General features: G+C 43.4%; 1 protein-coding gene across 1 annotated transcript in view; it reads right to left on the reverse strand.

Moving 5' to 3' along the window:
- BMP1 (bone morphogenetic protein 1) overlaps window positions 1-23,623 on the reverse strand; it is a 150,102-nt gene that overhangs the window by 95,951 nt on the left and 30,528 nt on the right. The window contains exon 2 of the mRNA XM_068274693.1: window positions 1,635-1,730. Coding sequence (XP_068130794.1) covers window positions 1,635-1,730 — 96 coding nt within the window. The remainder of the gene's footprint in view (window positions 1-1,634; window positions 1,731-23,623) is intronic.

Raw genomic sequence — 23,623 nt, forward strand, 5'->3', positions numbered from 1 at the left:
ACACGTTTTGAACAGTCCATCTCCTCATGGAGGATTCCTAGGTATTTATTTACAAAAGCACTTACTAAACTAGTAAACGCTAGTCCTCCCAAACACCCACTAACCACTTTGCAATTGTGTTATAAGTGGTTTACAGGGGAATGCAGTTTAAAGCAGCACGGACAACCTTACCATCCCAGGGAACATATACAAGAAAATAAATACTTGTCCTATTTAAACATACGCATTGTACTGTCCACGCTTTGATTTCTGTGAATTTTATATAGAAAATAAAGAGAAAACTGTTTAAGGCATTTTCCATTTTTACTTCTGACTGAAGCCAATCCTGATATAAAATTTCCTCCCTTACTTTTTTCTCCTAGAAACTGCACTGTCATATCTAGATTGCTTTGTAAACATGTGAACACAGCATAGATCGCATTTCAGCAGCTTCACACTGAGCAGGATTGTTGGAGGGGAGATGACAAGCTTCCCTCTCGTCTCAGTGTACCAAATAGGACCAGGCTGACCGAGATGAGATTTATTAGAGCAAAAGCATTTATGATTAGATTGGAATGCTTGCAATGCAGGGTTAGGTTACAAGCTGCATAATAAACTGAGCAGTAGATAAATAGGATTTGATTTTGTGGCTGACAATCCTGCTTAAAGCTGCAACGGCTGGGCTGGATCACTGCCCGTCAGATGCTGCATCCAAGGATTTTGAACCGTTCTTTAAAATGCAGACTTGAATAATGCTGTAGAACCATTTAACACTGCTGCCTGTATAGATAGGTTCATTTAGTTACATAGCCTGCATTATAGAGTGTGCAGATAATCCTGTTCTCTGCTGTCCAGCAACTGCTCAGTTCAATCTTCGCAAGGCTGTTTGCGAACAAGGTGATATACTAGGGACAGAAACTGCCCTTTTAGTTTGTGCAGTATATCGCAGCAGCTCACAGAGAGAAACTCAGCAAGAATGATTGCTTGGACAACAGACAGCGATTGGGACACCGAGCAAGGTCTTTATAGCCGCTGAAGAGATACGTAGAGCGCGCACTTCACCTGCATAGACTGGCTCCGAATGAGGAAGTGACGGGCCCCGGTACTGAAGCTGCGGGCAGCGGAGGACGGCGGAGGAAGCACCAGGTATTAATCTTTTTAGGTTACTAAGCTCTGGTTTCTTTTAAAAGGGAAGGTTCACGCTGCACATAAAAAAAAAAAAAAATGCACTTACCTGGGGCTTCTTTCAGCTCCTGGCAGTCGATCGGTGCCCTTGTAGCAGCTCCTTTCCCTCCCGGAGTCCAGCAGTGAAGAAGCCGTACACCACGTGACCCGCACATGACGCCGACCCGGAAGCCGACCTGGCGACCTCAGCTTCTTCACCGCTGGACGTCGGGAGGGAGAGGAGCTGCTGCGAGGGCACCGATCGACTGCCCGGAGCTGGAAGAAGCCCCAGGTGTGTGCAGTTTTTTTTTTATATGTGCAGCACGGATCTTCCCTTTAAGTGCAGTTGTGTCTCCACCGCCTGTCCTGTACAGAAAGACTGCAAAAAATGTAGGTCACTCTCTTTCCCAGCATATATGATAAGAAATAGATTACCTATACATACATCATATATATTTTCTTATGACAAACCAGTACTGAAAATGACCTACCTGTAGTGACTGTTCTGTTCCGTAGGTCCACAATCCGATCTATCTTGAAGTTGGCCAAGTCCTCTTCATCTAATGCAATATCTCCCCAAAACGCAGCTGGAAGATGAGGAAAACAAAAATTTAGACACGTATGAAATTCTAGAACACAGCTCCTTTGTTTAAAGATGAGAGGTCAGCTTAAACGCTGGTGCAATCAAAGGTCCACACCATCCAGTATTAAAGTATCTTTAGTTATAGCTCTTAGTAAAAGACATCAATAAAAACAGGTCTGCATGATGACACACAGGCGTTTCGACCCTTCTTTCTCAAATCATTGCAGAGTCTGACAGTCCATTGCACACAACACACATCTTTTATAGGTCTCAAGAGGACCTGATGGATTACAATTTGCATATTCATGACTGAGTGAGATCTACCAATCACAAACTGCAATGTGAATATAGTAGCAAGTTCAAATAAATTCTCACAATAACATTAATTCCAATTAAAATCCATTTTAGTTTTCAATTCTGACAAATTCACATTCTAAACGTTTAAAAACTCCCTTTAATGTCTCAATGTAAAAAATGATGCAATGATTGTGTAGTGCCCCCACGACCAGTAACAACTTCCAAAGTAAACATCCATCTACTCAACTAGAGATATACATGTTATGTAATCAATTTACAAATATCGTATTCACGATTTAAACCCTTGGGTTCCAATGTATCAAGTCTCTTTATCCAAAAGTATTCCCTTTTCAGCAATTCTTTTAGTCTGTCGCCTCCTCTCCTCTACGGTGGCACTCCCGCCAAAACCTGTACCCTCAATTGGGCCACATTATGTCAAAATGCAAAAATGTTCAGAAACCGCCAACTCTAGATTCTTTGTCCTAATGCTAGATTTATGAGAAGCAATTCTGTCCCTGAGGCACTGGGTGGTCTGACCCACATAACCAGTGCCGCAGGGACATTTCAGCAAATAAACTACATATCTCGATTCGCATGTAAAGTACCCATTGATATTGAATTTTGTCTCTACTCGGATGTGTAAATGTGTCCCCTTTTATAATGCGATTACATAGATGGCACCCAAGACAGGGAAAAGTACCACTCCTGGAAGCCACCCGTGCAATCTCAGTGCCAATATCACCCTTAACTATCTTGTCCCTCAATGGATGGTGCTCTCTTGCAGGACAGAAGTGGATGCACATGGAATTATTATTATTATTATTATTAATTAGTATTTATAGTAGGTAGTCCCTGTTTTAAAACTGACCAATGTTTAATAACTATAGCACCTATTTTTTCTGACAGTACATTGTATGTTGTAACCAATGGAATTCTGTCCCTAATCTCTGCCCTCTCACTTCTAAGCATAGTTTTTTGAACCCCAAATCTTCCCTTGCAAGCTCTCATATCAAAATTTTTCTCCAAACATATTGCCGGGTAACCCCTAGCCAAAAATGTATATCTCATCTCTTAACCTTTTTTCCTTGGTCTCCGAATCACTTACGATTTTTTCAACCCGCTGAAATTGGCCCTTAGTAATGTTCAATTTTACATGGAGTATGAAAGCTAGCAAAATGAAGAATGGAGTTCCTATCTGTAGGCTTCACATATAAATCTGTCTCCAATCTACCTCCTTTCTTGATCACCCAACTATCCAAAAAATTAACTCTTTCATAATCAATGTATTGTTAGAACAATTTCAGGACATTTTAAATGCAGCTCTTCAACGAAGGAGTCAAGGCTCAAACGTGGCCCCGCCTACAAAAAAAATATCGTCAATATAGCGACGCCAAAAAAGGGCATACTTACAAAACATTTTGCTAGAAAAAACAAAAAGCCTCCTCAAATAAACCCATAACTTAGCATAGGATGGGGCCACGTTCGAGCCCATTGCCGTCCCCCTTCGCTGCACATAGAATGAATCTCAAAAAAGGAAGTAATTTTTTCTCAATACAATTTCTAATAACGCAATCAGAAACTTTCTTTCAGCAACAGAAAAGTCAGTGTATACCTCCAAATAGTACTTAATTGCCTCCACACCCCCCTCATGGGGTATGGCGGTATACAAGGCACCAACGTCCATGGTTACTAAGTAACACCTTCTGCTCTACATTTTCAATTTGTGTAATATCCTGTAAAAAATGTCCCGTGTCTGATATATGAGTCCAAAGTGAGGACAATAGGCCTCAGTATTCTATCCAAAAATATGGAGGTATTGGAAAAGACAGAATCTATACGAGACACTATCGGCCTACCGGGGGAATCTTTCAACCTTTTGTGAATTTTGGGCAAGACTTATATAATGGGGACTCTAGGCAACTTTTTAATCAAAAATTTTCGTAATTCACTGTCAATTAGGCCCTGACTCTCTAACATCACAACTTCTTTAATTAATTTTTGAATGTCTCTAGTGGGATCACAAGATAATTTTTCATATACAGGGAGTGCAGAATTAGGCAAATTAGTATTTTGACCACATCATCCTCTTTATGCATGTTGTCTTACTCCAAGCTGTATAGGCTCGAAAACCTACCAATTAAGCATATTAGGTGATGTGCATCTGTGTAATGAGAAGGGGTGTGGTCTAATGACATCAACACCCTATATCAGGTGTGAATTATTAGGCAACGTCCTTTCCTTTGGCAAAATGGGTCAAAAGAAGGACTTGACAGGCTCAGAAAAGTCAAAAATAGTGAGATATCTTGCAGAGGGATGCAGCACTCTTAAAATTGCAAAGCTTCTGAAGCGTGATCATCGAACAATCAAGCGTTTCATTCAAAATAGTCAACAGGGTCGCAAGAAGCGTGTGGAAAAACCAAGGCGCAAAATAACTGCCCATGAACTGAGAAAAGTCAAGCGTGCAGCTGCCAAGATACCACTTGCCACCAGTTTGGCCATATTTCAGAGCTGCAACATCACTGGAGTGCCCAAAAGCACAAGGTGTGCAATACTCAGAGACATGGCCAAGGTAAGAAAGGCTGAAAGACGACCACCACTGAACAAGACACACAAGCTGAAACGTCAAGACTGGGCAAAGAAATATCTCAAGACTGATTTTTCTAAGGTTTTATGGACTGATGAAATGAAAGGGAGTCTTGATGGGCCAGATGGATGGGCCCGTGGCTGGATTGGTAAAGGTCAGAGAGCTCCAGTCCGACTTATACACCAGCAAGGTGGAGGTGGAGTACTGGTTTGGGCTGGTATCATCAAAGATGAGCTTGTGGGGCCTTTTCAGGTTGAGGATGGAGTCAAGCTCAACTCCCAGTCCTACTGCCAGTTTCTGGAAGACACCTTCTTCAAGCAGTGGTACAGGAAGAAGTCTGCATCCTTCAAGAAAAACATGATTTTCATGCAGGACAAAGCTTCATCACACGCGTCCAAGTACTCCACAGCGTGGCTGGCAAGAAAGGGTATAAAAGAAGAAAAACTAATGACATGGCCTCCTTGTTCACCAGATCTGAACCCCATTGAGAACCTGTGGTCCATCATAAAATGTGAGATTTACAAGGAGGGAAAACAGTACACCTCTCTGAACAGTGTCTGGGAGGCTGTGGTTGCTGCTGCACGCAATGTTGATGGTGAACAGATCAAAACACTGATAGAATCCATGGATGGCAGGCTTTTGAGTGTCCTTGCAAAGAAAGGTGGCTATATTGGTCACTGATTTTGTTTTTGAATGTCAGAAATGTGTATTTGTGAATGTTGAGATGTTATATTGGTTTCACTGGTAAAAATAAATAATTGAAATGGGTATATATTTGGTTTTTGTTAAGTTGCCTAATAATTATGCACAGTAATAGTCACCTGCACACACAGATATCCCCTAAAATAGCTAAAACTAAAAACAAACTAAAAAAAAAAAAAACTTTCAAAAATATTCAGCTTTGATATTAGTTTTTTGGGTTCATTGAGAACATGGTGGTTGTTCAATAATAAAATTATTCCTCAAAAATACAACTTGCCTAATAATTCTGCACTCCCTGTACATCACCATCCTGTAGTTGTCAGGTAATTTCTTTCTTGTAGCCCTCAGGGCCCTTTTCCACCAGCGCGTTTGCACTGGCTGAATCGCAAAACCGCAAACCGCTAGCGATTTTACAATCGCTACAGTTTGCTTTTTAACATAGGAATCGCGGTAGGTAATTTCCACTACCGCGATTCGATTTTTACTTGATCGCGATCGCGCCGCGGAGCGACTTTTGCCGCGATTTTGCTATGCAGTGCATAGCAAAATCGCGGCCGCGAACGTCGGGGAATCGGCGGTAATTGCGATTCAGCAATCGCTAGCGTTCAGCGTGAACGCTAGCGATTGCTAGTGGAAAAGGGCCCTCAGTGTCCATTATGACAACGGCCCCGCCCTTGTCAGCTGGCTTAACTGTAATTAATGTATTCCTTGATAATGAATTTAAGGCAGCTTTCTCATCCTTTGTCATATTCCAGGGGGATGTTCTTGATCTTTTTTGATTTAAACAGTTCCTGTAATTCCTTGATATCCCGATTCACCTTGTTAATGAAGCTGTCAATTACACCATGTGACGTAGGAAGGAAGGTACTGTTATTATTTAGCCCCATTCTTTCAAGTTAATGCATTCCGTAGAAGATGGTTGTGGATGAGACAAAAAATGATTAATTCCCCAAAAAATAATTTAACTTTAGAGACCTGTAGAATCTAGAAAAAAATAAGGATAATTGGTTGGACAAAAAGACAGTCCGTAATTAAACACCTTGTGTTCCACTTCAGTCAGACAATGAGAGGAAATATTTACCACTAGGTCCACAGGGATTATTTCCGATTTTGTAATTCCATCTTCGAATTGCCTTTTTTGCATCTTTTTCCTCCCTGCCGCTTGCGCTGTCTGATTGCGGCGATTGTCCGTCTGTCGTGGTAAAAAAAAAAAAAAAAGGAAAAAAAAAAAAAAAAAAGTAGAAGAATGTCCTGTATTGTCACCTGGAGGACGAGGAGTTGGAGTCTTCTTGGGTTTCTGTGGCCTAATTGGCCGTGGGCGTCTGGGATGGACACCTCCACCTCCTCTTTGCCATCTGTATACATAACCAGTCAGGTAATCTTGGGTGTCGATGAAATTTACTCCTTTTGCCTCCTCTAACGACGTTTCATATTCCTTTTATGTCACACTTAGTCTGTTTGAATTTATCAAACTCGTGTTTCTCCAACATCTCAGCTAATGACTGGTATAGTTTTGAGATTTGTTCCTCCAGTAACGTCAATTCTGTTCTTCTCAACAGAACTCAAATTCTAATTTTCTCAACAGTGCATAACATTGCATCAAACGATGCTCGGTTCCAAATTTGTTCCCATGTCTCAACATGTTCTTTGCATTTCGGAAACCGTGTTGGAGGAATCTGTATACGCATGCTCCTTGGAATTTTACTTTCCTTATAATACTCGACTAGAGTTTTCGCATGCAAATCAAGATCAATGTACTTCTTTAAGATCTCCACACTGGTGTACATAATGGATATAGAACAACAGCTGTACAGAAAGGCCCCATTCACAGCATAATAAACGCACAGTTTTCCGAAACACAGGAAAATGCAAAATCGGAAAGTGAACACATCTTGTGTCATTAAGAAGATGCGTTCACACTGTCAAATTGGACACAACTAGTGTCCGTTCCCATTAGAGTGGTTACAGCATCAAAACATGTCCCTTGTAGAATTCTTCCTCTGTACCACAATTTACCATTTAACCAATTACTGGTCTGAGCCAGGCTTATGCACCTACCAGGGCTGTGGAGTCGGAGTGGGAGTAGGTGGTTTCATAAACTGAGGAGTCGGAGTCTGGGTGGGAGTAGGTGGTTTCATAAACTGAGGAGTCTGAGTTAGGGCTGGAACCCACAAGAGCGTTTTTTTGAGCATTTTGGCAGCGCTGCGATACGCTAGCGTTTTGCCAAAACGCTCAGCTGATGTTAATGGATGGGGCAACTTCCACAGGAGCGTTTGCGCTTCCCAGAAACGCAAACGCAGGACCTGCAGCATTTTGGGAGCGTTAGCGCTTCAAAGTATTGAAACGCTAGCAGAAACGCTCAGCAAAACCTAAACTGAGCGGTTTTGCTAGCGTTTTGCGGTTCAGCACACTGTAACAAAATGAAAAATAATTCACAGGACCAATAAGGATAAAAAGGCAAAACGCAAAACGCTACGCACCCGCTGGGCAAAAAAATACAATGTTGCAAAACACGACCAAAAACGCACATGAATCCGCTTGCAAACCGCTCAGACAAAACGCTAGCGGTTGCGTTTTGCGTTTGATGATTTCAGTGGGGTTCCAGGCCTTAGAGTCGGATGATTTTTTGTACCGACTCCACAGCCCTGGCGCCTACAGAAGAAAAACACTTTACAAATGTTGAATGCTGTTGTCCCATGTATTTTTCATTCCACTGCAAGGGGATCAGAGAGCAGAAGAAACATGGGCACCTCATTGGTTTGCAAAAGATTAATGGTAATCCTGCCGCAACAGGACAAATTCCTGAAAATCTTCCCTGTTGCTAGGTAGAATTCACTTTTTTCAATTCAACAAGGAAGCTTCCTGGTCTTTTGAAGTGGACCTCAACTGTTAACAGAACAGAAGGAAAGCATAGAGAAATGCACCCTGTGTGTATTTAGAGAGTTTAGCCTGTCTAATTCCTCCTCATTTGTGACTAATAACTAATACGATATCAGCTGTGGCAGCTGGCTGCCTCGGCAGAGCTGCTAATGTGTAAACACAGGATGTTAACCCCATGTCAGCTTCCATGAAAGCAGGAAGTAGACACTGCAGATTTATTGTAGGATTTGTATCAGCTGTAACAAAGAACATTTTTTCTTTAAAGATTATTATGCAGTCGCTTATCTTTTAGCGCAGAGAGGAAGTTCTGAGTTCAGGTCCACCATTAGTACAACCTTGTTTGTGGAATTGGAGAAGGTGAAGATCGGCACTAGATGCAGCTGGCAGCCTAGGCAGGGTTGTGTGGTACACTCACTGTGCCTCCAGATAAACAGCAATATTTGTAACTTCCAAAGAGTAAAAAGCTCCGGGCACCAGTAGTGTTGCAATACCACCTCATTATTTCATCCCCACCCGACAAGACATACAGCAGGGCTAGTCTCAAGGCTAGCCCTGCTGTATGTCTTGTCGGGTGGGGATGAAATAAAGAGGTGGTATTGCAACACTACTGGTGCCCGGAGCTTTTTACTCTTTGGAAGTTACAACCTTGTTTGTATAATCTTACCAAATCGGTGTACCAGAAAGGTAAACACAGTGAATATACTTTGAACAGGTACTTTAGATAGTCCCTCATATTACATAGAGATGGCAAGACTATACAAACATTATTGTTTCAAACTACTATATTGAAAACTACTTCATGTAAAAAAATAAATAAATAAATAAAATAAAAAAATGTTTCTCAGCTGGAAAAAAGTAAGGGAGCGATCTCAGACGCCTACAAGTAATAAACAAGGCATAACAGTCTGTGCACGCTCCAGCTGGGGTCCTGTGTATGCAGCATAGGTCAGAGAGCTATGGACAGATGTACAGCCATGTGTGCTGTCACTGCTCATGTCCTGGAATGCTCCTGTAGTAACGGGACCGGCTCTTGTCAAGGTGTCACTCTATGTACTCCTGGGAACGGAAACCACTTTATTACATGCAGGAAACGGATGATTAAATGACAAATGTTTTTGCTTTGGGTTGCATAAGAGCTTTGGAAGTCTATGTTCGGATTTTTGCTGGCTTTTCCAGTTCTCATCCTTGTCAGTTACATAATCAGGATAACGTGTCCCAAATCCCGTCACCTGAGGGACCACAAGTCCCAGCATTTCACCTCTCCCTTGGTCCTCACCAAATGGGCCAACACAGTGATAAAGGTGAATGATTGCCTTTGTATTAAGGACACTAAACAGCAACCTGCTTTATAGCACGGAGCTATGTGTTCTCTCTACATAAAGAAAAGCACCATCCACAGTATAGTATAAGAAATGCCATCAAACGGCTAAAAGGAGGAGTTTAAAGAGACACTGAAGCAAAAAAAAAATATATATGATATCATGAATTGGTTGTGTAGTAGGGACAATTACTAGAACATTGGTAGCAAAAAAAAAATATTCTCTAATATTTGCAGTTTACACATTCAGCATTCTAAATGTTTTTACAGAACAGGCAGTGAACTTTTGACCTGTCCTGAACTGTTCTCTGCAAAACACACAATACAGTTCAGATAACCTAATCAGAAGTCAGAGCTCTCTGCTACTGGTGGAGCTCAATGGCTATTTGCATAGATAACAACTGGAGTTTCTTAACTCTTCCTGTACTGGAAACAAATATTAGACTTCTGTCTCTGCTCCTAATGCTTTATTTCTTAGCTGTACTACACATACAAATCATATCATCTTTTTTTTCGCTTCAGAGTCTCTTTAAAGGGGGACCTGCAAGGAAAGGAATAGAGAAGCTGCCAATCTTATTCCCCAAGAATGTCAGTTGCCTGACTTCTTTGCTGATGCTTTTTCTCAAATACTTTAAAAGAAAACCTGCAGGACATTTATTTATTTATTTATTTTTTGGGGGGGGGAGCCCAGTGTAGTTGCATTTCCCCATAGGCTATATAAAGGAACGCATCCGCCTGGCCCAGGATTATCACAGACTGCACCGATGTGTGGTCCGCTTACTGCAACGCATCCCACGGATCCATTGCACACTAACAAGTGTGAACGATTCTTATGTATATCAGAAGGTGAATGGGCAAAAAAAAAAAAAAAAAAGTCTGTTCTCTGCTCTAGTGGGAACAGGGGGGAGCATTTGGATACTCCAGAAGCCGCCTAAATTCCCCCGCCTCCACTGAACCAGCACTCAACCCCCCCCCCCCCCCAACCTTTGAGACGGGATTGTCAACGAGTGCATGCAGCCGCACTGTGCAGGATGACTTGCGCTGTTACTGACCTCAGTTTAGAGTTTTGGTCTGGTGAGTGGTATACATTATATTTGTGATGCGGTGATGGGAACAAGTGTGAAGAGTCCATTGATTTGATCCTTATAGGAACTATTTGCTTAAAAGCAACAGTGCAAAAGGAACTTGAAGTATACTGCAATTTTATTTCTTTAACGATTCTTACTTATTTTGAGGAGTGCTAAATCCATTTGGATTTATATTGCAAGCTAGGTTTCTCAAAATCCCCGAGAAGCCATGCGTCATGTCTAGACAGGGCCACCATCAGAAATTTTGGGGCCCCTCACACATCATCAGGCCTGCTCCCCCCCCCCCCCGCCCCAGGCCCACCCACTGGCTGCTGTGCCTGCCCATTAGCCACCCCACCCCTGTGCCTGTCAGTAAGAGCTTTCGCAGGATTAAGGTTACCTTAGTGGAAAATAAAATAACAGCAGGAGCAGGCATGTTTAGTAGGCTCTCCCCATGCCCACTGCTCCTCCCTTCTCCTCTGTCCCCCTCCGTTAGTCAGTAGAGACTCCCCAAACTTACATCCAGGTTGGGGTGGTTGCAGCTTTCCTGCGTAGGCACTGCTTGACAAAGCATATCCTTGTATGCATTCAAGCAGCTGGGAGGGAGCGCTCTGCGCAGATGCACTACATAGTTGTGATGTCACAACTACGTAATGCGCCTGTGCAGAGCGCTCCTGGACGTCTGTATAGCAAACTGCGCAGGAGTGGGGAGCGATGGGGAAATACTGTATCAGAGTCAGCCATCCTGACCTGGGAGGGGTTGGGGCCTGGAACAGAGTGTTTAGCGGCCATTCAGAGGCCGCTACAGCCTAAATTAAAGAACAGACCACCTCCCAGCAGCATCATTAACATTAAAAAGGTATTTATTTTTTTATGATGTGCTCGCCTTGTGGGTCCTTTTTAATGCCAGCGTGTTTGAGGGGAGGGCCCCAGGCCCCCTGGAGGCCCTGGGCCCCTCACTCTAGTGTCAGTTGCCCCCCCCCCCCCCCCCCTGATGGCTGCCCTGTGTCTAGATATAAGGAAATAGAGGTTTGTGGTTTACTGCCCTGTGTCTAGATATAAGGAAATAGAGGTTTGTGGTTTACAGGAAGTAGATGGTGAGCAACTGACCTCAATTCATGCTTAACAGACCTAATTGGCTGTAGAGGTCTTAATCATCTTAGCGGTATGGACGAGCTCAGCTCGTCCATCACCGCCGGAGGCTGCCGCTCAGGCCCTGCTGGGCCGATTTTGATAAAATAAAAAGCAGCACACGCAGCCGGCACTTTGCCAGCCGCGTGTGCTATCTGATCGCCGCCGCAGCGATACGCCGCGTGCAGCGACGAAAGAGGGTCCCCCCAGCCACCCGAGCCCTGCGCAGCCGGAACAAATAGTTCCGGCCAGCGCTAAGGGCTGGATCGGAGGCGGCTGACATCAGGACGTTTCTGCCTCAATGCGGATGCGGAAGCGTTTCTGCCTCAATGTAAAGTATAGGAAAAGCTCAAACCGCTCTGAAAAAACACTAGATCAGAGCGGTTTTCCAGGCATTTTTGTTACAGAAGCTGTTCAGTAACAGCTTTACTGTAACAAGATTTGTAATCTGCTACCAAAAAAAAAAGCTCCAAAAAACACTAGGCATGTGTTAAAAACGTCTCTAAACATGCCTAGAATCGCTCTGAAATCAGCTCCAAAAACCTCTAGCGGTTTTGGTGTGCACTGGGCATGAGATTTTTTTTATATAATCAATGCACTTTTATCCTTTAAGTTGTAGCTGCAAACTAAAAACATTCCGAAAAAAAATAAAAAAAAAATCTTAAAAACATGGGACTTTCCGTAGGGGTTACAGAACATGTTACTAAATCCGAAGTGCTTTCATCCTGTCCCTGCACCCACTTCATGGATAATTATACAATGGTCCTAACACGCCACAGTACACCAGCTGTCTGCTGATTTGTGCTGGGGATTTATACAATCCCGTGCAGAGTGATGGCAGGGAATGCCACCGGTACATCTCTGTGGTAGGTATCCATAAATCACATCTGGTGATCACATGTCTGTGCACCCCCCCCCCCCAAACACAAGCCTATTTCAAAGGGATACCATAAGATCTATGCCTACCCTTTCCATTCACTAATCTATAGCTAGGGACTCAGTCAGAGCTTGTTCACACTGCAGGCATTTTTTTGTTATTTTTGAAGCGCGGGTAATTTTTCAAATTCACCCTGAAAGCGCTTACACAATGATTCTGTATGAGATAATTCACATATGAGCGGCTCGTTTGCGTTCCGCTTTGTAAAGCGGTGCTTGAGCCATTTTTGGGGCGATTTCACCTCAATGGAAGGTACAGAAAAAAAATGCAAAACGCTCACAAAACCGCTTTGTGGAGCAATTGCGTTCGCGTTTTTTTTTTTAAGGAATAAATACATTGTATTTATTCTTTTCTGGATCAAAGAATTCACTTCCTGACTTGTTTCAGGGAGTGAATTACCAAAATACTCGGGAAAAACGTGTCAGAAACCGCTAACCATGAAAACGAATGACCCACCCAAGCGCCGGGAATTGGGGAAAAAAAAAACTAAATAAATTTTAAAAAAGCCCACCGTGGGCGGACACGCGAGCGGAACGCAATGTGAACAAGGCCTCAAGTTGTTAAAGTGGACCTGAACTCTTGCAAGGGACAAAAGGAAAACAAAACAGAAATGCACCCCGTATGTAGAGAGTTTAGCCTGGCTAATTCCCTCTCATCTGTGACGAAGCACAAGTTGTAATTTGATCCCTCAGCTGTATCAGCTGACTGCCATGGCAGAGCAGCTAATTTGAGAGCACAGGATGTTAACCTAATGACTGCTTCCATGAAAGCAGAAAAGTAGACACTGCAGATTTATATCAGCTGTAAAAGAAATGTTTCTCTTTAAAGGTTATCATGCTGTTGCAGAGAGGAAGTTCTGAGTTCAGGTCCGCTTTAATATTTTGATTTTACCGGTAATTTGCTTTTTTATAATGGGCATAAAATAACCCAAAGGCCCCTCGCCCATGGGGAAGTTACTTCAGGTAAAAAAAAAAAAAAGAAAAAAAAAAAAAAGTCAGCCTTCACAACTTCCAGAAGACACGACCTCCATAATGCCCTGCTTGACCCCCTGCTAATCATTCCTATATAATTTTCAGTACAAGACAGTTCAGGGCTAAGGCCTCTTGCACACTACATGCAATTTTGATATTTTATATGATCCAATTTTTTTATTCCGATTATAAAAAGTATTGTATGCTACTACGTTTTTTTTAATCAGAAACAAAAAGGGCCAGACATATCCTCTACAGCCTACCTATTGCCTTTTGGGGTTGAAGCGGTGCCATAAATGGTCTATATTCTCTTAGTATTTATTTTTAAAATTACCTGTGTATTGTACTTTACAGAGATACTATACAGTTTCCGGTTTTTATGGTGGGTGCGCTTCACAGATCCTCCCCCCTTCCTCCATGCTGTGAGCGCAGGTCTTTGTTCTTCCTGCGCTCCACTAGGCGGAAGTTGCAGGGTGGGATCGGATGCGTCCTCCACTGTCTGCTCCCCAGTTCCAGCCGTGGGTGTTTTTGGTTCCCTCGGTCTGACTGGGGTGCGCCCGGTGGGCAGGACGCTGTGATGCACACGTCACCCATTGGCTCCGGAGCTTCATCCTATAAAAACCCTAACCACGAGTGTGACGTAAGTCAGCCACGCCTCCCTTGAGAAAGCTGGCCGTTAGCCAGCGAAACATGTCGGGATCTCCGGCGTGGTAAACCGCGAGCCACCTCTCGTCTCTCCGCCTTTCTATCGCAGCTCAGTGGGAAACCATCAACAACTGATCCATCGCCAGCTATTTATAGGACTCTGAGGGCTGGAACCCACAGGAGCGCTTTTGGCAGCGTTTTGGCAGCACTGCGACACGCTAGCAGTTTGCCAAAACGCTGGGCTAATGTTAATGGATGGGGCAACTTCCACAGGAGCGTTTGCGTTTCCCAGAAACGCAAAACGCAGGACCTGCAGCATTTTGGGAGCGTTAGCGCTTCAATGTAAAGTATTGAAACGCTAGCAGAAACGCTCAACAAAACCTAAACTGAGCGGTTTTGCTAGCGTTTTGCGGTTCAGCACACTGTAACAAAATGAAAAATAATTCACAGGACCAATCAGGATAAAAACGCAAAACGCTAGGCACCCGCTGGGGAAAAAAATACAATGTTGCAAAACACGACCAAAAACGCGCATGAATCCGCTTGCAAACCGCTCAGACAAAACGCTAGCGGTTGCGTTTTGTGTTTGCGGTTTTCAGTGGGTTCCAGGCCTGAAAGCCGGATCCACCGACCTAGGACTGCATCTCCTCATGTGAGGATTCCATCATTATATTGAGAGGTGCGCTGAATAATTGCTTTCTTACTATATGGAATTTAAATCTCTTGTTTTATTAGTTCACTTTGCATTTGATTTATAGCGAAATATACATAAAATGCTGCATTCACCACATCCACATTACTATCACTCACTACTAATACACCAATACTCATGGGCGTCCTGGTTCCCTTAAAAAATACACATACATATATGTGTCTGTAAAAATATTCTACACTTTAAAAATATATATATAAAAATGCTAAAATGTCAAGACAGGAGAGCAGATGGATTTTTAATTTGGATAGCCTTGCCCCCAAAGGATTGAATGAGGAGATGGAGTTATTTGGATTTATGAACTAGGGTGTGAGTGCTACACATGGGTATTCTGGTTCTTTGTGGGAGGACTGGTTCCCTTGAGGATTTTATATGTGTATATAAGTTTATAATGGTTCATTATAATATGTGCAATTTTTTACACTCTCCTCTGGATAATGAGGGCTGTAGAAGATTTTGCAATACACTAAGAAGTGCTGCAGTGGACTATAACTCAATATAATATATACATATCAGCCGGATTGTGTGAAGCTATTTGTAGGACTGTCCCTTTAATGGAAGAGATGGGAGGGATTACGATCTGAATGTCAGCTGGTATAAAAAAGGCAACTGGTTCAATGGCTCTCTAGATTCTGATGAAGACGGACGTTACCGTCGAAACATGTCAATCATCTGTATACTGTAGTAGTGGTGAAGGGGCGCCCCATTCTACCTACTAGCCAGTGCACTTCAATTGCTTATATCACCCGAAGAGAGTGCAAGATACAATACAAGTTGGGTGGAACGCAAGGAAGTAATCTGTACAGAGTGTGAGACGCACTGGAGGAAGTGACGTCAACACGGAAGAGCGAAGAACCGGAAGCCGCTTGTTGGGTGAGAGATAGCGTGGCGAGCCGGCCTCTCGCCGCCGATTCCCTGAGGAGGATTGCGGGGACTGATCACCCGAATGACACGAGCTGCCCAGAGCTGATGTGGAAATAGGATATTACAACCATCCACGGGAGCTACACTATACGAGGTGAGATAGACCCAATCAGTGTCCTCAGCTGCGGGAGGAATACCCGAGGGGGTGTCTGCTCTAGAAATAACATAACGCTGTTGGAATACCAGGTGAGACAATATATACCTAATTGGACATTGTGATAACGTGGGGACATCCTGTTGTCATATTGGAAATCAGAAGATGAAATGAACTTTTTCTAGACAAAATGGTCATAATTTCTGCAATCCTAGTTTTATTCTCATCGGAATTTTTGTACATACGTGCATAATCTGCATATTTTTATATATATATTTTTAAAGTGTAGAATATTTTTACAGACACATATATGTATGTGTATTTTTTAAGGGAACCAGGACGCCCATGAGTATTGGTGTATTAGTAGTGAGTGATAGTAATGTGGATGTGGTGAATGCAGCATTTTATGTATATTTCGCTATAAATCAAATGCAAAGTGAACTAATAAAACAAGAGATTTAAATTCCATATAGTAAGAAAGCAATTATTCAGCGCACCTCTCAATATATTGTTATATCTCTCTTTGTGAACGGTGGGGAACGGGGGTTTCACCCCACCTGAGTAGGTTGCAGCAATAAATAGGATATATAATATTAAACTGTATCCGAATATATTATTTGGGCAGCGCCCTCCAGTTATTGTATAGTTAGGATTCCATCATTGCCTTTGCCTTTGGACGGTAGTCATCTATGACTGGATCCGATGCCGATCAGAAAGCACTGGATGGGTAACACATATCATCTCAGCACAGCTGATGTTTATTCTGATATTCGCTATATCTGAATCTTTGAAGGGCTACTATAACAACTTGCCTATATAGCTTATTTGCTACAGCGTATGTGCAACTGGCTTTGACTTGCTTGTGATCTGCAACACTGACTGTTATATTTTGGTGACCCACCTATGCTGATTTTGCTGCATATGCTACTTTTGGAGACAGATTTCTTCAATTACTTGCTCGTGAATACCATACTCACTGAAACCTTTTTCCCTGTTCGTTTGAAAGTATATATATATATATATATATATATATATATATATATATATATATATATATATATATATATATATATATATATATATATATATATATATATATATATATATATACATATATACATATATATATATATACATATATATATATACACATATACACTTTTTGCAAACACTTACCAACAATTGCTGGACTGCTTTTGCATGGCTTGCTTGCTTTTTCAGCTTTTTCTGCATTTTCGCATTTGGACTGATGTCAGCAATATTCAGGCCTTTTGTTAGTCAGCAACTGTATTGATGTATAGTTTTGAGGCTATTTGTGAATGTGGGTATGAGCTTGTGGTGTGAGACAGGGGCGTAGCAATAGGGGGTGCAGAGGTAGCGACCGCACCGGGGCCCTTGGGCCAGAGGGGCCCCGAAGGGTCCACCCTCTATCACAGTATTAGCTCTCTATTGGTCCTGTGCTGGTAATAATCACTTCTATAGATGCTTTGACTAGTAGTAATCCTTAACACACTGTTCCCAATCCCCTACTTGCACCTCTGACACTATGGTTGTCCTTGGCAAGTTTTGGTGCGCTGTATCAATTGCTATGTATAAAGTTCTTGGGGGGGCCCCATGTAAAACCTGCACCAGGGCCCACAGCTCCTTAGCTACGCCACTGGTGTGAGAGGTGAGCAGGGTGGCCACCTGGTTGCTTTTTAGAGGTGTGTGTGTGTGTGTGTGTGTGTGTGTGTGTGTGTGTGTGTGTGTGTGTGTGTGTGTGTGTGTGTGTGTGTGTGTGTGTGTGTGTGTGTGTGTGTGTGTGTGTGTGTGTGTGTGTGTGTGTGTGTGTGTGTGTGTGTGTGTGTGTGTGTGTGTGTGTGTGTGTGTATATATATTATATTATATGCTTAATAAAATACATTTTGATACTTTTCATAAAAACCTATTCTGGTTGTCTGGCTCAGAACCCCTCAATGCTTATCCTAAAATCTTTTGCCTATTGCCTTTATCTCTTCAGCGCACAGACCTCCTTCTACCATTACCAGGAATGTCATTCTTGTTACTATTATGCTGGCTAATAGGATAACAGAGCCTGCTATGTGAACTGGAGACATAGTGCGCTGTGCAAATACATCCTCCTGCAGCTCGCACATACATGCTGGACACAAGCTCAGCTTCTAGAGTAAGAGGCAGAAAGGAGTCCTCAAAATCAAAGAGAAGCTTTTCCCCCCTACTGCAATGTATAGATACAAGTCACAGCATCTGAAACAAGCATGTGGCTAATCTTGTCAGACATATCAGAAACATCTAATCTGCATGCTTGTTCAGGGTCTGGAGGCAGCAGGGTGGCATAGTGGATAGCCCTCTCACCATACAACGCTGGGTCCCCGGTTCGAATCCAAGCCAGGTCAACATCTGCAAGGAGTTTGTATGTTCTCATGTCTGTGTGGGTTTCCTCCGGATGCTCCGGTTTCCTCACACAATCCAAAAACATCCAGATCAGTTAATTGTCATTCCCCTAAAATTAGCTCTAGACTACAATAGACATAGGACTACGGTAGATATTTAGATTGAGAGCTCCTCTGAGGGACACAGTTAACAACAAGACTATATACTCTGTAAAAGTACTGTGGACAATGTCAGCCATGGGCGTCCGCACATACGGCAAAACCGGGCATCTGCCCGAGCCTGGCCGCCCGCTGCCCCCCCCCCCCTGGCCGCGTGCCCGTGCAGCCAGAAGGAGGGGAGCAGCGCAGAGAAGAGAGAGAGCTATGGGCACATTAGGGGGCTCTCTCCCCCTCGCTGTCCCCTCCGGAATGAAGTGTGCAGCGGCTGGGCAGCGGGCGGAACTTACCTCGTCTCGCTCCTGCGCCGGAAGTTCTGGTGCCGCACTCTGGTCTGGATCAGACCAGAGTAGCGGCTAATCCATCTGGCGCGTGCGACGAGAGGAGGCAAGTTCCGCCCGTGGCCCAGCCGCTGCACACTTCATGCCGGACTCCGGAGGGGAGAGCGAGAGAGGGAGGGAGAGCCCCCTAAGGTGAGTGCCCATAGCTCTCCCTCTTCTCTGCGCTGCTCCCCTCCTGCTGGGGCACACATGGCCACTTTTTCTGGGGACATATCCCCCCTGCCTACATATACTGGGACATATCCCCCCTGCCTACATATACTGGGACATATCCCCCCTGCCTACATATACTGGGACATATCCCCCCTGCCTACATATACTGGGACATATCCCCCCTGCCTACATATACTGGGACATATCCCCCCTGCCTACATATACTGGGACATATCCCCCCTGCCTACATATACTGGGGACATATCCCCCCTGCCTACATATACTGGGGACATATCCCCCTGGCTACATATACTGGGGACATATCCCCCTGGCTACATATACTGGGGACATATCCCCCTGGCTACATATACTGGGGACATATACCCCTGGCTACATATACTGGGGACATATACCCCTGGCTACATATACTGGGGACATATACCCCTGGCTACATATACTGGGGACATATACCCCTGGCTACATATACTGGGGACATATACCCCTGGCTACATATACTGGGGACATATACCCCTGGCTACATATACTGGGGACATATACCCCTGGCTACATATACTGGGGACATATACCCCTGGCTACATATACTGGGGACATATACCCCTGGCTACATATACTGGGCACATATACCCCTGTCAGATTGAGTGTATTTTGGGGAACTGCTGCCAGGTGAGAGGTGTCTACATATTAAGGGGCATTCTCCCTATTTATGTGAAAAGCTGTCTATTTATGTGCCTCATGACTGCTGAATTTGTCTTGTTGCGGGCCTCATGGTTACTGACTTTGTCTTGTTGGGGGCCTCATGATTTGTTGGGGGCCTCAAGATTGCTGAATTTGTCTTGATGGCGGGGGGGGGGCTCATGATTGCTGAATTTGTCTTGTTGGGGGTCACATGATTGCTAACTGCGAGACTATGGAAAAAGCTGAATCATCATCATCATCATCATATGAGACAATAGCATTAAACCTACTTTTTCCGCTTTTTAAAACAGAAAATGAAACTGGGAGGTTCTAAAAAAAAAAAAAAAAAAAAATTTTCTCATGAGTACGATGGATGAAATTGTTTATCTTCACAGTTTATTTTCAACTTAATTTTCCATAATGTTCATGTATGAGTTAAAACGTTTGTATTTAGTTTAAATTGCTGTTGGCACTTTGTGATAGTAAAGTGACTTTGCAGTTTGGACACTCGGCCTCCAAAAGGTTTGCCACCACTGTCCTAATCTAATGTCCCACCATTGCTTAGTTCATGTAAACTTGTCTCCACCCACGACCACACCCACATTCTGGTTCATGACCACACCCATTTTTCGGCGCGGCGCGCGGCGCATGACGTAGCTCCATTTTTTGGCGCGCGTAACACATCACCAGCCCAGATGCTCCCCACTTTTTGCCCCCCCCCCCCCCCCCGGAAAATTTTCTGCGGACGCCCATGAAGTCAGCACTATATAAAATACGAAATAATAATAATAATAATAATAATAATAATAATAATAATAATAATAATAATAATAATAATAATAATAAGCAGCAGGTCAGCAGGGCAGCCAGGCAATGTGTATTGTTAAACCTTGTTAAAGTTCCCCATTAATGTAAAATTCAAAAATATATATACAAAAAAAAAAATTATTAAAAAATACAGTACAGATTAAACTAGTTGGTCCCTAATGGCAACAGTAATTGTTATACTTCCATAGACAAGGCCCTTTCTTTTCTATGAAGATTGTATATGGAAAGCATGCTGAAACAAACAATTGCACTCCAGACTCAGAATCAGTACTACACAATCTAATACTAAAGGCAGTGGACAGTTGACTCATTTCACGGACTGTCTAAAAACTTCTTTCTTTGCTCTCTAGTTGACTAAAAGTTAACAGAAAAGAACACGGTCCAAAAAAAAAAAAAAAAAAAAAAAAAAAAGCTTCTGGAAGGTACAGGAGATGAAAACTTCAACTTCCCACTGAATGCCAAGGAATCTGCATAGACTTAAGGTGGCCACACACACCATACAATGTTTTAAATATCTGTTCAATTTAAGAATTGCAATCAATTTTTCTGACTGATTGTAACATGTCAAAAATATGACCAATGTACCGCACACCTATGTTCAATTTTTTACCCCCCCAATTATGATAAAAATGATTGGAAAGTGAGAAAATTGCTAGGGTGTGTATATTAACCTCCTTAGCGGTAACCCCGTGCTGGACACGGGGTAAGCCGCCGGAGGGTGCCGCTCAGGCCCTGCTGGGCCGATTTTCATAATTTTTTTTTTGCTGGACGCAGCTAGCACTTTGCTAGCTGCGCCAGCACTCTGATCGCCGCCGGCCCCCGCCCGATCGCCGCTATTTGCTGCGGCGCGCGGCCCCCCCCCCCCCCCCCAGACCCCAGCGCTGCCTGGCCAATCAGTGCCAGGCAGCGCCGAGGGGTGGCCCGGGACTCCCAATGACGTCCCGACGTCAGTGACGTCATCCCGCCCCGTCGCCATGGCGACGGGGGAAGCCCTCCAGGAAATCCCGTTCTATGAACGGGATTTCCTGATCGGAGATCGCCGAAGGCGATCGAAGCGGGCGGGGGGATGCCGCTCAGCAGCGGCTACCATGTAGCGAGCCCTCGGCTCGCTACATGGTTAAAAAAAAAAATTTTTTTTAAAAAACTGCTGCGCTCCCTCCTGGCGGTATTTTTCATACCGCCAAGGAGGTTAACTACAACACACACCATACAATCTGACAACCCAACACACACCATACAATCTTTTGAAAGATTGAAGAAAAATATCTGGCAGTCCGGATCGATTAAAATCGAAGAAAACTGGAAATACGATCGGTTTCTTCAGTGGAATGGGGAAAAAAAAAAAAAAAAAAAAAAAAAAAAAAAGCTTTTGATTTTCGGGAGTTCCGATCGTTTTTAATCGAATTACCATAAAATCGGATAATTTTATTGTATCGTGTGTGGCCACCTCTAGAAGAAATTTCTAACGTTCCTTTAGGCCTCTTTCAGAGTGCACAGTTAAAGTCGCACATTAGAAAATGTTTTAACGTGGACTAACGCACAGCAATATTAAGTCTGTGCAACATTCACAGTGCACACGTTGCGTTGTGTGTAACGTGTAGCAATATTTAGAAAGTGCTGCATGCTGTGCGTTTGCCAATAAATCTGCTGCATTGTGTGTGTTGCACATGCTCAGTAATTTTTTTTTTTTTTTTTTTTTTATGTAACGCATGCGCAGTTTTCGTTCCAACACTGTGCAACGAAAACGGCGCATCAAACGCAAGGCTAAAGAATGTACTATAACGTCCAAGTTATAGTCTTTCAATGCGTTGCATTAGGGGCACTTATGCGACCTTAACGTCGCATCAAACGCAACGTCCCACTGTGAAAGAGGCCTTAGAATGCCTGTCTGAATATAGCCTTATTGTTTTTGGTGAAAAGATCAGCACCAGTGCCAGGAAGGGATGTGGTAGAGGACATGTCAATTCTGAGTTGAAGCAAACCTCATGCCAATTTAGGAAGCTTGGAAATGGAACTACACAAACATACAGTAGAATCCCCTTTATAGTAAACTCCAAAGGACCTGCCCAATAGTTTACTATATCAGAATGGGTCTTACATTGTATAGTCATACAGGCGCAATGTCGGGACCGGAGGATTGATTATACTATAGCCAGAGGTTTATTAAATCAGAGTTTACTATAATGAGATTCTACTGTGTATAAATATAAATTTAGCATAAAATTTGCATAAACTCAGATTTACCATCCCAGGGTCTTTCCACCCCCCTTTTTTTCCTTCTTAAATGCTGGAAATACACGGTGCGTTTTTGCCACTCAATTTTGCGCCCGATCGTTTTCCGCACTCAATTATGCGGGTGATTTTCTTATCTTCCGTTTGTTTTTCTTATCTTTTCCCATTGTTCCCTATGCATTATCGAGCACATAATCGATCGAGCGGTGATTGGACATGTCAGAAATCATCAATCGAGCCATCTAAATGGCTCAAAAATGTACCGTGTATTCCCAGCATAATATGCATAGCTCCGCCCCTAAATCAAAAAGGGATAACAGCATTTACATGTCAAAGTCATAAAATTTGCTGATGACACCACCATTGTTGGTCTCGTCACCAAGGACAACATTCAGGAGTATCAGCAGCAGGTGGACAGAATATGCCAGTGGTGCACTGAGAACAGTCTGGTGCTCAACACAGCCAAAACTGTTGAGCTAGTAATTGACTTTAGGAAGTCTGCTCCCACCCCGCCTCCCATCTACATTGATGGTGCCGAGGTGGCCAGAGTGCCCTGTGCCTGCCTTCTGGGCACTACCATCTCTAGCGATCTCAGTTGGAAGGCCAATATCATGGCAACCCAGCGGAAAGCCCAGCAGAGACTGTTCTTCCTCCGCCAATTGCGGAAGTTCGGCATGGCGAAGGAGATCCTAACATGTTTCTATTCCGCCACCATTGAATCGATCCTCTGCTCCTCCATCTTGGTCTGGTATGCGGGAGCCACTGCCAGTGACAGACACAAACTACAGAGGATCATCAGTTCGGCGGAGGGGGATCATCGGGAGACCTCTGCCTCCATT

The sequence above is a fragment of the Hyperolius riggenbachi genome, chromosome 3 (genome assembly GCF_040937935.1).
Source record: "Hyperolius riggenbachi isolate aHypRig1 chromosome 3, aHypRig1.pri, whole genome shotgun sequence".
Taxonomy (NCBI): domain Eukaryota; kingdom Metazoa; phylum Chordata; class Amphibia; order Anura; family Hyperoliidae; genus Hyperolius; species Hyperolius riggenbachi.